Here is a 13,010-nt window from a genome sequence, read left to right as displayed (position 1 = left end):
GAATTAATTTCCTTTACATCTTTGTGTCAGATTAGGATTTGGTTAAACATGGGTTGAGGATGGAGCAGGTGTGGACAAAGCTCTTCTACGAGTTCCACAGGCTGGTGGCTGATCCATGACCTGCTCCACTTCATCGTCATCCATGTTCCTCTGTACTCATAGTCAAGCAGTGAGGTGAATGTTCACTTCTAGCATGGAAAGGTGTTTACATAGTGCCACCTATGCCTATGTGAGGAGAAAGAGTCCAATTTCAGCTGAGGTTGCTGCAGTTGTTGGCACTGCTGCCCAGCATAAGTATTTATCTATTGGTCTATCTATCTTTTAATATATGGCCACTCTGCTCTCTGGTTTTGAGAGATTATAGCAGGAGGATCATTAATCTACTGACCCATGAAGCACCAGAGCAAAGACATTTTTCTGCACTTGATAAATTCAAGATAAAATGAGCCATCTAACAGAATACTGGCAAAAGGACAAGACATGAGGGTTATTTCTCACCTGAAGAGAACAATCCTCTTTGTAGGACTGGCTTGTGCTCTTCTGAGTACTGATCAGAAGGAAAAGCAGAACTGCAGAGGTAGAAAGCCCATTATGGAACACAAGACAGGGAGATAAGAGGGTTCTTGCTTTGGTAAAGGGGAGTTTGAAGCATGAGTCAGAATGGGTATGTGCAGGAACTGAAACACAATTTCATGCAGTAATATGCATAGAAGAAGACTGGCTTCAGGATTAGTAGCTTCTTTTTGTTTAAAGTTAGGATTTCCAAAGGGACAGAGGGAAATGGCATCCCACTTGCTCTGACAGTTGTGAGAAATTGCTTTAATTCCCTTTTGCCTTCTCCATTTTGATTAGTATATTATACTTGCATATGATCATACAGCACCTATGATTAAAGTAATGTTGGCCTGAGAAACATTAATAGCTAGTTTGTATAAGGGGTCCTTTGATTTTTTTAAAATTCACAAAAACTAAAAGGCATGTGAACTTTAAAGGACAGCTTTGTGCACCAAGAAATAGTTCTCTCTGTTCTCTGGAATTTATCTTGCATTCTGTCATTAGAAACCTGTTAAAAGGGCAATTTTCCTTCAGTCTATTGCAAGGTAGTTCTAGCCATGGAAACCTCTCCTTTCTGGAGAGAAGCATGGTTGATTGCTCTGTCAATCACCTTTGCTGTGGCGTGATGCCAGAGCCAACTCTCTGAAGGGTTGGCTTGGGTGTCTTTCCATCCATGACGTGGTTAAATCTGCAGTATAGATCAGTCGCTTACAGAAAAGGGAGAGTTGGTTGTGCAGCTGTGCCTTGCATGCCTTAGAACTGAAAGATGTGAGAAAAGAGGGACAGTGTTGAGGGGAGAGGGCTCAGAGGCTTTTGTGGGATATTGAGAAGACAAGTCTTCGGGGTTTGCTACCCTCCTCAGCCCTTTTTCCTTCCAGGAGAAAATTATCTACCAAGTCCAAGAAATGGAAGTCAATATTTAACTTGGGCCGTTCTGGCTCAGAATCAAAGTCTAAGCTGAGTCGAAATGGGAGCGTCTTCGTAAGGGCACAGAAGCTCTCTGGTAAGAACACACTCTTCAGTTAAAGTATTTCTCTCTGCAGCTTTCTACTGCAATATTGACAGCATGGGACAACTTGTATCTACATGGCACTCATACCATTAGATTTCAGCTAGTCTAATGAGCTTGTGTTTGTTGCCTGATTTCCTGCACATCTCATTTTCATATGATGTGAGAAGCACTGTTTCAGGAGGATATGCCAGACAGTTACAGTAAATACTCCATTTTGGTATGTGATAAACAGGCTCCCATTGCCCAGCTGTCAAGCTTGGTGACTAGGAAATGCTATGCAGGTTTGAGTTAGCCCACTCTTCCAGCCCAGCCAGCCTCTGGCTCCCAATGTTCCTTACATGGCACTGGATGAATGGCTGTCCTTCCAGCCTGTCCTTCCACTAAAGAGCCAACTGTTTCAGTGTCTTTGTGAAAAACAAGGTGCCAAGAGTTCCTATGGCTTCAAGCTCTCAATAGATTGAGGAAAGTGATTTATTTTGCAGATTTTATGAGAGAAAAGTTGTCTTTTCTCCTGGCTGTAATTCCAAATTCTATCCTCCCCTGAGCGCCAATCTCCTAAACATTCTGCTTCCTAGAAAATCACATTGGCAGTGTGAGTTCCCAGCATTCAGAAATGATGACTCAAATTTTAAAAGTTATGAACGTGACTTAAAAGTAATCACAATTTTTAAAAGAAAGCATTTTCCTTTTTTGCCTGATTTCATAAAGAAGTATCTCAGGTTTATATGGCCTAGATTTTCTCAACATCTCCAAATCAAATCTCCAAATCTCCATTTCTCCAAATCCTTTTTAAAAAAGGAGATTAAGGTAGATTTTTTTTAAGATAATCTTGTGACTCCAGGAGCTGGTGTTTGAAGGAACACTACCAAACACTGCAAAACTTAAACCAAAACAGTTAACACTGGCAAAATTACCTACCACCACATATAAGAGAAGCTGTATTTGGATCAGAAGTGAAGCCAAATACTTGATCTAGCTCTTTTTGGACCCCTGCCTTCGCCAGTGTTTTGTGTTTACAGATGGCCTTACATATGATGCCCATGGAGGACCTCATAATAGCTCTCCATCGTATTTTGATCATGGGATCACCTGCTCAATTTGATAAGGAATACTCTGTCCAGAAGTAGTGCTGTCTCAAGGATGCCCAGGAATGCCTGGAGCCCAGTGATCATGGGGAGCAAGCCTTGTTCCAAACCCAGTGCTGAGTGACAGGAAGCTGTACATTTTCACCAGCAGAAATGCACAACTGTGTGCAGAGATTTAGGCACTGAGGCAGTGTTTTGGAGAAGCAGCACTTTAATGCTGCTCTGTATTTTCATCTGCTCTCTGCTTACAGCCTAATGTGAGGAAACAGATGAACTTGCTGTTGAAACTCAGTACATACTTTTACACTGTGTGTCCATGCACCCGAGTCTGCAAGTCAAATAAAATGCAAGCTTCACAGCTTGAATTCTGTTCCTCTGGGTAAGCAGGGACAGTACTCAAAACATCATGCCATATGAATGTAAAAGGTAGCCAGGACTCCATATAAATGCCACAAATAGCTGGAATTACTCCTATGCCCATGTGAAAGTCAGTACCAGAAGCCTTAATTATATGACAGCCAACAAGCTTGCTTGCATTCTGCCTTGCCTACTTTGTGCAACACTGTAAACAGCAAACTATGCTCCCAGACATTTTCCAGAGCTCCACAGACCCTTTTTTGGACTGACAGAGAATAACTTGGCCTCCTGGCTAGCTACATTCCCCCCATCTCCCCTTTTCAGAGCAGTCGGCAACAACTACATACTTCCAAAACCTCACAAGAGCAGGCATGTAGAGTGGTGACAAAGAGTAACTTGCTTCTGGACAATCAAGTCCAGTAAGGATGACTGGGAAAATAGGTTGCTTACTGCCCTCATAAATTTCCTGATGCCTTGCTGGAGGCAAGGTATGTTCATGCCAGCAAAAGACCCTGGGAGTGCAACACAAAAATAACTTAACATTTGCTGTCAGGAGGGTGAGAAGGTGTTTATGTCAATTTAGTTAAAAAGTCCCCACAGCCAATAGTACGACTTGATTGGGGAGGGCGGTGGCACATAATAGCTCTGGGGATGCTTAACTGCTTCACAGTGGAGATGGTGTTGACTGGTCGGGTTAAGTATAGCTCTCCACATGTCCAGCAGGTGCAAAGCTGTTGTTAGCACTAGCAGATCCCCCAGCTGTGTGGACAAGTGTTGTGGGTAATAAGGCACGTGGTGTGGATACAGGGCCGGGGGGCGGGGAATGCTTGGAAATAGAAAATAACTTCGATGTCTGCCTGGTGTGCTGGTCTAGCTGTAGCATTTGGTCTTTATGGGCTGAAACCTGCAAATCTGAAGTCTCCTTCTGAAACTCATTTTCCACAGAGAAAGCAACTATTCGGCCTGCAAAGAGCATGGACTCGCTGTGTTCCCTGCCAGTGGAAGGTGAGACATCAGTAGCCTGATACAGTAAGGGTGCAGGATTGCACCTCTGCATTCTCAGCTTGCCCTCATGTTTACATGAATGCACTTGGTGGTGTTTCTTTGTTTATCTCACCATGCTGTGTATCTTCATACTCTTATGCTACAGCTGCTGACATGTGCCCCCATCTTTATTGGCATGTATATTTGTTTTTTACTCTTTTCTGTGTCTTTTATAGACTCATAGAATCATTTCAGTTGAAAAAGACCTTTAAGATTCATAGATTCATAGAATAGTGGAGTTGGAAGGGACCTTAAAAGATCATCTAGTCCCAACACCCCAGCCATGGGCAGGGACACCCTCCACTAGACCAGGTTGCTCAAGGTGTCATCCAGCCTAGCCTTGAACACCTCCAGGGAGAGGTCATCCACAACTTCCTTGAGCAACCTGTTCCAGTGTCTCATTACCCTTACTGTAAAGACTGTGTTCCTGATACCTGGTCTAAATCTGCCCTCCTCAAGCTTCAATCCATTCCCTCTTGTCCTATCACTACAAGCTCTTGTAAAAAGTCCATCCTGGCTTTCTGGAAGGCCACTATTAGGTCTCATTGGAGCCTTCTCTTCTCCCAGCTGAACAGCCCCGGCTCTCTCAGTCTACCCCCATAAGGGAGGTGCCCCAGCCTTCAGATCATCTTCATGGCCTCCTCTGGACCCACTCCAGGAGTCTGATGTCCCTCCTATGCTGGGGGCATCAGGACTGGACACAATACTCCAGTTGGGATCCCACTAGAGCAGGGTAGATGGGGAGAGTCACCCCCCTCATCCTGCTGGTCACACTACCCTTGATGCAGCCTAGGATAGGGTGGCCTGCAAGCACACATTGCTGGCTCATGCTGATCATGGAGTCTATGGTGTATGCACCTGACAGTTACCTCTGTGCCTATCTGCATCTTTATCAGCAGTGGGATCACTTTGGTTTCATTCTTGGTTATTCAGGGCACAAAATTCCTATCATAAGTGACAGGCAAATAAAGCCTGGAGCTATGATCTTTGTGGGCAATGCCTGAGACTTGGTTGCATCTAATTGAGGGACCTCTAATAAAAAGTCTCAGGTGATTTCCAATGCACAGCATCCTATCCAGGCCTGCCTGCCCAGTTTGAAGCAGGCCCCGGGGCTAAAGCTGGGAAGATCTTCAGTGTCTGCTGTCCCTATCTCTCTGGGGAAACGTAGGTGTTCATCAGGGCAGGACTCATTCCTGAAGGGACTGGAGAGGGCTGCTCACAGTGGTAGGTTACTTGCTAATGCTTTACCTCCCACTGACTTCCTCCTATTTTCCCATCTCTAGGGGAGGATGAAAAGAGCAGATTCAAAAGGACAGTGACTACTGGAGGCTTTTTCGTTCCTGTGATGAAGATACGGACAGGAGGCACAGGAAGCTCATATGACCTCAGCAAGGAGAATGAGTGGGAGCGGGAAGGATCTGCCATGGGGGCCAAAGGAAGCTCAGAGCTGACTGGGGAGAAAGGTCTTCCCCGGACACTGCAGGCAAAGTCACCCCCTGAGCAGCTGAAGGTTTTCCGGGCAGCAGGGGATACTGAAAATGAGCAGACTTCCCCCAAAGGGGGTCGCATGTTCTACACCTCTGAAACAGCTGCCAAATCAGGCTTCCCAAGCAGTCTCTTTCCCTTAGAGGCTTCCCCTCGTCACCAGAGGAAAGCCCTGAACATCTCAGAGCCTTTCGCTGTCTCTGTTCCCCTGCGGGTATCTGCAGTCATCAGCACCAACAGCACGCCCTGCCGTGTGCCAGCCAAGGAGAAGCTTTCCCTTTCCAGCCTGGAGGAGCTGTCTTCTCTGGTGGCTGAGAGCACGAGCCCCTCTGCCCTGGAAGCAGGGACTCACACTAGGACAGAGCAGGTGCCAGAGCGGAAGGAAAGACAACCAGGGCCCACCCTGCCAGCAGCAACACCCAGAGGTAAAAGTGTGTTAAGGAGTGGGTGTGGAACTTTTGTCAGGCTACTGAAGGTGTCCTGCAGCTCAGTGCTGTGGAGGTTGCTCCAGCCTGCTCTTGCAGCAGGAAGGAGGCTAAGCTATAGCAGGGTGGGTGTTGACAGTAGCAGGTCAGGTTGGTGCTTGTTGCAGTAATGAGACTGGGGAGGTGGGTGGTCGCCCAGCAACCTCCTGTGGTGCCCAAAGGGAGCTCTTTAACTTTGTTAGTTGGCATTGGGTTGAAACAGCACTGCTTGGTGTCAGAGCACATTTTCAGTGACAAGTTGTTACACCGCTCATTTGTGTTTCTGATCCAGGCTCTCACCCTGAGGAGCTGGTGTCAGCCAAGAAACCTGAATCCTTAGAAAGTCCACAGCCAGCAGCAGAAAATCAGGAGACTTTAAATGGGCAAAGCAGCTCCACAAGCAACTCTGGCAGCCCTCAGCAAGCCTCAGAACAGAGTCCTGTCTTGGAAAAAACATCAGCCTCAGATGCTCATACAGGTCCACTCCCTGCAAACAAGGCAGAGCAAGGACAGCTCAAGATGAAAGATATCTCCTCAGGAGCTGGCTGTGGCCAGCAGGAGACTGAGCCAGCTAAGACAGAAGAAGGGTCACGCTTAGGAGATGTGGTAAGGAAGAAGGCATGAGATAAAAGAAGGGGGTCAATGTTGTGGTGGTGAATGGGAGGTTGTTTAAAGCTTCATTGTGTGTCCATAGTCATAAAAACTCAGCCCGTGACCTAAGCTAAGCAGGGCCAAGAGATGGCCGTGTACCGATTTCACTTCTGTCTACACGACCTTCTGGTGCTTTATCTTTACACAACTACCTACTGTCCTATTTCAGTCTTCCTTGCATGTAACTGTACAACTGCCGTCAGTATGTGTCTGCTCAGACTCTCCAGATGTGATACTGTTCAGCTGTCTGAGCATTTTGACCCATAGTCTCTGAGTTCCCCTTCTACTTTTGCTGTCCCCTTTGTCCTGGACAGCCTGAACAGTCTTTTTTTTTTTTTTTCTTTTTTTCTTCCATTCTCTACAAACTATTTTTTTTTTAATTATTATTATTTTTGCCTCCTCTGTATCTCTAGTGGAGCTTTTCCACCAAGTTTCTTACAGCAATACTCATCTCTGGGCAGCTATTTAAAGCCTCTTGGCATAGCTCCGTGACAGATTATTCATCCCGGTTCATGTGCAATTTTGGGAATGTAGATCCTCTGGTGAGGCCAAGCAAGCCTGAATGGGAACAGCAGAGAAACAGGCAGAGGCATTCCAGCTACTCATTCACCTCACTCTTTCAGTACATCTGTCCAGACCTCATTTTGGCTGCACCTCAGAACTTCTCCATAAACACACTTTTTAACAGATGTATTTCCTTCCTTGCACTTGTAGCAGTCACTATGCACGCACCCATGAGTGTGTGCATCCAGAAGCCTGTATATATTAAAAGGGGTGCTTGGGGACAATTAAAAGAGTTTTACTGGTATGTTGTGAGCTGCTAGGTCATAGGTCATTACTTCTGTTTTTCAGACTGAGGAGGACCCTGCAAATGCCCTTCTAGAACCATTATGGCCAGAGATACAGCAGGAACTGAAAATCATAGAACCTGAAGAAGAGATCTCACTCTTGCCAACAGCTGTCCCTAGGATGGGCCTAATTTCTGAATCCTCTTCTTCAGTACAAACAGGTAGTTCATCTTCTGGCCCAGGGCAGAGTCCAGCATTATTGGAGCAGAAATCTGTGAGCAAAACACCACAGATAACAACTCAGGTGCCTTCATTTGGTGTCACCAGCATGGAAAGACAGGACAGCCTCCATAACTGTCAGTCTGATGTGGTTGCACAGCAGGGCTGTGCTTCAGCCCTACCCAGACCAGGTCCTCTTCTGAGTGGTACAGCTGCACCAAAGAACCACCACCCAGTGGTGAACAGCAGGAGTGAATGTCTCACTCCTCCCCTGGACTGGAAGCTTCATAGTCAATCACAATCTAATGATGTCGCCCCAAGCGATGAATTTCCTTGTTCCAAAGAAGCATGCCCAGATTCAGGGAGAGAAAGAGATAGGACTTGCCAGATTCAGGAAAAAGATGGCCTTTCCAGAGTCCAAACTCAGAGGGAAAAGCCTGAGATAATGGGTGATGATGAAAGGGATACATTCTCCTCCAAGGCACTGAGTGGAGCTGGAATCCAGGAGCTGAAGGAGGGCAATGCTGTTATCAGAACCCATGATGCTGGTGACCAGGATGATGAGGATACATGGACAGATAATGTGCAGAGCTTAGAACTTGTGGAGCCCTGGGAGGATCACCAGTGGGTTACGAGTCCACTCCACTCCCCCACCTTTAAGGACATTCAGGAGAAGATAATACAGGGGTTTCAGCCACAGAGCCAGAGAGCAGAGACCTCGCTTTCTCTTAGACCACGCTTCAGTCGCAGCCTCTCCCTGGACAGTAAAGACACAGTGATGAGTCTATGGACTATCCCTTTGTCTTTCATAGATGCTGCTGACCAGCAGCAGCCATGCAGTGACATTCTGCCTGTGACTTGTGAGCTGCCCAAAACACAACCCATTTCCCCCTCTAGTCTGTGCAAATCTAAGCAAGATGAGAATGACACATATCCTCCAGAAGAACTTTTGAAACCTGAGGAGCTGAGGTACCCCCTCAGCAGAGAGGAAGCACCAGCTGAGAAAGAAAAACCCTCCAGAATTCCTCTTTCAGAGCCAGAGGAAAAGAAAGCAGATGTGAGTGAAGAAAACCCTTGGAGCTCAAAGCCTGAGCTGTCTTTACAGTACAAAAATAGTCCAGGAAGTTTTTCACAGTCAAAGAATACCAAGGAGGAGTTATCCATATCTCAGGACACTGCCCTGGGAGGAGAGACTGTTACCAAAGCATTGTGCTCTGCCACTGAGTCAGAGCCGAGCAATAAAAGTGAAGAAACACCTCGCAAGCTGAAGACTAGGCCGTCGTCCCTCAACTTGGATTCACTCCTTCCAGCTCCAGATTTCTTCACATTTGATAGTCTGTCTAAGCCCTCTGCCCCTGGGAACCTCCTGTACGGACAGAAAGAAGTAAAATGCAGTGATTCTGTCCCATCCCTGCCCACTGCCTGCCCTGCTGCCCACAGAGGCGTTCCCTGGGGGTCCCATTTCAATGCCCACATGGATCTAGACTTGGACTATCTGGCAGTGGCCCATGCCACCACTGGTCGTCGTAACTCTGCCCCTGTCAGTGTGTCAGCAGTTAGGACCTCCTTTATGATCAAGATGTGCCAGGCTAGAGCAGTGCCTGTGATACCACCCAAGATTCAGTACACCCAGATCCCCCAGCCTCTGCAGGCTCAGAATGTCACTCCATCAGTGGAGAAGAAGGAAGCAGAAGCCAAGCAGGCTATCAGGCAGACACAGCGGGTGGCATGGAGTCACCTGGAGACCCCCAAGAGCCCGCTGACAGAGAAGAAAACCAAGGCAGAGAAAGAAAACAGTGACCCAGCTCAGAAGGACTCAGTCTGTCCTTGGCACAGCAGCCTTGGCTCTCCACTGGAGCCTTCTCAGACCAGTCATTACCCTGCTCTGGATGCCCCAGTTCTGCGCCGAAAACGCACCTCTGAGGGGGAGACAGCTGGAGATAACCCACAGTCCTCAAAGATGGAGAGGCCATCCGGGTTCTCCAAGCCTTCCTATAGATCTAGGCCTGGGAGGCCCCAGAGTCTGATTCTCTTCAGTCCCCCTTTCCCCATTATAGACCACCCCTCCTCTTCCGCAGACTCTAGGGTGATGCTATCACCCATAAGAAGCCCCACTCAGACCACCTCTTCAAGTTCCATTTGTGGGGATCTGTCTGAGACTTCGCGGACAACGCCCGAGGGAGTGACGCTGCGGAACAAAATGACCATTCCCAAGAATGGTCAGAGACTGGAGACTTCTACCAGCTGCTTTTACCAGCCTCAGAGGCGCTCTGTGATTCTGGATGGACGAAGTGGGAGGCAGATCGAATAGCAACTGCTCCTTTTACTCCTTTTCTGTGGTCGATGGCATGGGAGTGTTCAAGACCAACTCTGTTGCCATTTTGCTATTGTTTTATGCAAGATGGACCCAAATCCTTTCAGTTTCCTGCAAAGCATTTTGTTATGGAGGGTCACAGTCTCTTTGTTTTGCTTTCCCTTCCCTTTCTCACCCCTGCTTACTCCCTCACTGTCTGCCTTTTTTTTTTTTTTTTGTCCTTTTTTTTTGTAAGCCAGTCCCAGGGAACTTGCATTTTTTTCATGTTTACTGTTAACAAGCCCTGTGAAAGTCTCATCTTCCCTATGGAAAAAAAAAGGAAAAATAAATCTGGGTATAAATAGATAATAGGTCTGGGAGGAAACACTATTTCAAAGCGTTGCAGCCCAAGGTGCAGGGGCACAATGTCTGCTTATGGAGGTAAGTCCAGATGTTTGGGATCTCCTTCCATTGCCTCCCAGCCACCAGTGAAGGACCACACATATCCATCTCAATTTTCTGATTTAGGCAGTGTAAATAAAGAGTGCAGGAGGCTGGGGATACCTGAAGAGGAAGATAATTCTGGCATGAGCAAGTCACACAAGGTGTGAGGCATTCAAGGATGTTCCAGTAACAAACATAAGACCTGAAGTTGCTGCCTCCAGCTCTTGTCCTTGCGTCGAAGATATGCTCTTTCCAGCATGTGCAGGAGCTGGAACAAAAGTCACTGGGCAGGAAACACCTAGTTGTTCTTCTAATCTTCCAAGTCCTGCACATGAGTTTTGTTGTGCTCAGCCACACCTTCCTGGGGCAGAAAAGATCTGTGTGGCTGTAGAATGAGTGTGCAGCTGGCTGTCCAGTGGTAGAGACTTCTTAGGCCAGTATCAATGAAAGCAAAGATGTGTGCATAACAAGGGCCAGTATCAACTCTTTTCACCATTGGTTAACGCCAGATGACACCTCTGCAACTATCTCAAGCTGTGTTCCATGCTACCAACAACAGAGAAAAGCAAGAGAATCTTCTGATCTGCATGTCCTTAGGCTATTGCTCTCTTGCACCCTGACTGACATATCTTTGACCCTTGGTCTTTCATTGCCACTATGTGGCATATCCCCAGGTGCTGCTTCTTTTAAACTTCCTCTCCTTGTGATTTTATATTTTTTTTTGAGAACATGGCTGGTTGTCATCTTCTTGGCCCTCATTGCTTTCCAATTGATTAAGAGTATGGTAATGAGGGTGATAGTGGGACTGCAGAACAGATCATGAACAATATCTGGAGAGGGGGACTTGGAGGGTGGCAGAGCAGTAGAACAGGCTGCCCAGAGATGATGTGGAGTCTCCATCTCTGAAGGCATTAAAAACCCACCTGGACATGTTCTTGTGTGATTTACTCTAGGCTATCTTGCTCTACCAGGGGTGTTGAACTAGACGACCTCCCAACCCCTACCATTCTGAAATTCTGTGTTTATGTGTGAGGGGCTGTTAAAATATAAGTTCATATAAGCACCATCTGCTACAGAAATAGACCCAAAGCTTCTTTTTGAAAGCTTCTAACTCTACATTCAGCACCAACTCATCAATTGCCTGTTCTATGACCACATGCAATTGCAAAGTCAGGTACAGCCCATGTTGTTGCCCAGTCACTGTTAGGTATCACTAGTGAGGAGGAACTAGAGGAGACAGGAGCACAGGTGTTGCTCCCTGCACTGAGGTTGTCCCTTTAATGGTGCTTGCAGGGGCCATCATTGATGGAGATGTCTGAGCGTGTAGGCCTGCAGATGGGTATTATGGTCCATAATTCAAGCAAGTAACATCTTGTAGGAAGTGTGATAGCCACTAAGCATCAGTCAGAATTTCTCAATGGACGTATGTTTAATTGTTTTTGCTTTGTTTTGTTTTGTTTTGTTTTGAAGAACTGTCATTTTCAGATTGTTAGCAAACCCAACCCATGATCCTCTGGTCTGTGCTGTATGTGCCACTTCATTACTGTCATTGTGGCTGCAGAGCCCAGAGCCCATATGGTGCTTTCTCTGCACTCTTTGATTGCCAAAGTGGAAAGATGACACAGTTCATTTGAGAAGTTCTGGACACACAAGATGCAAGGGAGGCATCTTCAGCATATTTCAGAATTTTCTCCTACCACATCCAAAGGGAGTGGGGTAAAACAAGAAGGATTTTCCAAGTCACCAGTTGCAGTCTTTGATCATCCTCACTATACTCCTTCCTCACTGAGAGGGAACAGAGCAGACAGCCCAGTCTGTGCTGTCAGCTTCGTTGAGGGAGAACCAGACAAGAGCCTGGAGTTCTTGATGGGGTCCATGTTCTCTCACAGCTGTCAGCCTATGCTTTACCTAGGCAAGCCATGGACAGCAGGTCCAGAAAACGCTGCTTTGTGACAATTGTGTCATCATCCTCCCATTAAAACTAGGGCATTTCCCATCCTCTATGCTCCTCATCATTAGCACAGATCTGCGCTGCACTTACATGGCACCAAAAAGCCTTTTTTTACTGCCTCATGGGAAAGCTTTTAACCACCACAGCTAGGTCAATGGCAAATGACTTGGGAAGGTGTGATGTGGGGGACTGTGGTAAGGCTTTAGAGAAAGAAAAAGTTGTGAAAATGATGCCCAGATTTTTTTAGCATTGACAAAATAGTTTAATTTGGACAGGGATTTATATTCTCTCAGTTCCTAGAAGTTTTCTCTGCCAGGGCATCTGGAAAGGAGCCAGCAAACTCATGGGAAAATGTGTTGAAAGAAAAAGTAAATGTGATGAAACCTTGGCACCTTAAAACCTTTTCTTTTGTTTTTTCCTTTTTTTTTTTCTTTTTTGTTTTCTCTTCTTATTCTCATATAAACTGATCTACAAAGAAGAAATGAGGTCTGGCAATTTGTATATAATACACTGTCACAACTCTTAAAAGCGTTCCAGTAAACAATAATGCTTTTGGCATAAGTGGTAACACTCCTGCAATACAAAATTATTAGAAATCTTTACTTAATATTAAAAATCAGCTTCAACTGAAATATGCATTCAGACTGTACTTTTAAGGGTAT

The 13,010-nt window shown here is 46.2% G+C and overlaps 1 protein-coding gene across 1 annotated transcript in view; it reads left to right on the top strand.

Annotated features, from left to right (window-relative positions):
- Positions 1 to 10,167, top strand: part of ARHGAP31 (Rho GTPase activating protein 31) — a 66,294-nt gene extending 56,127 nt beyond the window's left edge. Inside the window, exons 8-12 of the mRNA XM_054381519.1 lie at positions 1,434 to 1,558; positions 3,955 to 4,014; positions 5,337 to 5,963; positions 6,295 to 6,608; positions 7,506 to 10,167. Coding sequence (XP_054237494.1) covers positions 1,434 to 1,558; positions 3,955 to 4,014; positions 5,337 to 5,963; positions 6,295 to 6,608; positions 7,506 to 9,971 — 3,592 coding nt within the window. The 3' untranslated portion in view covers positions 9,972 to 10,167. The remainder of the gene's footprint in view (positions 1 to 1,433; positions 1,559 to 3,954; positions 4,015 to 5,336; positions 5,964 to 6,294; positions 6,609 to 7,505) is intronic.
- The last annotated feature ends 2,843 nt before the right edge of the window (positions 10,168 to 13,010 follow it).

The sequence above is a fragment of the Indicator indicator genome, chromosome 1, assembly GCF_027791375.1.
Source record: "Indicator indicator isolate 239-I01 chromosome 1, UM_Iind_1.1, whole genome shotgun sequence".
Lineage (NCBI taxonomy): Eukaryota > Metazoa > Chordata > Aves > Piciformes > Indicatoridae > Indicator > Indicator indicator.
This window is presented reverse-complemented; position numbering and strand designations above follow the sequence as displayed.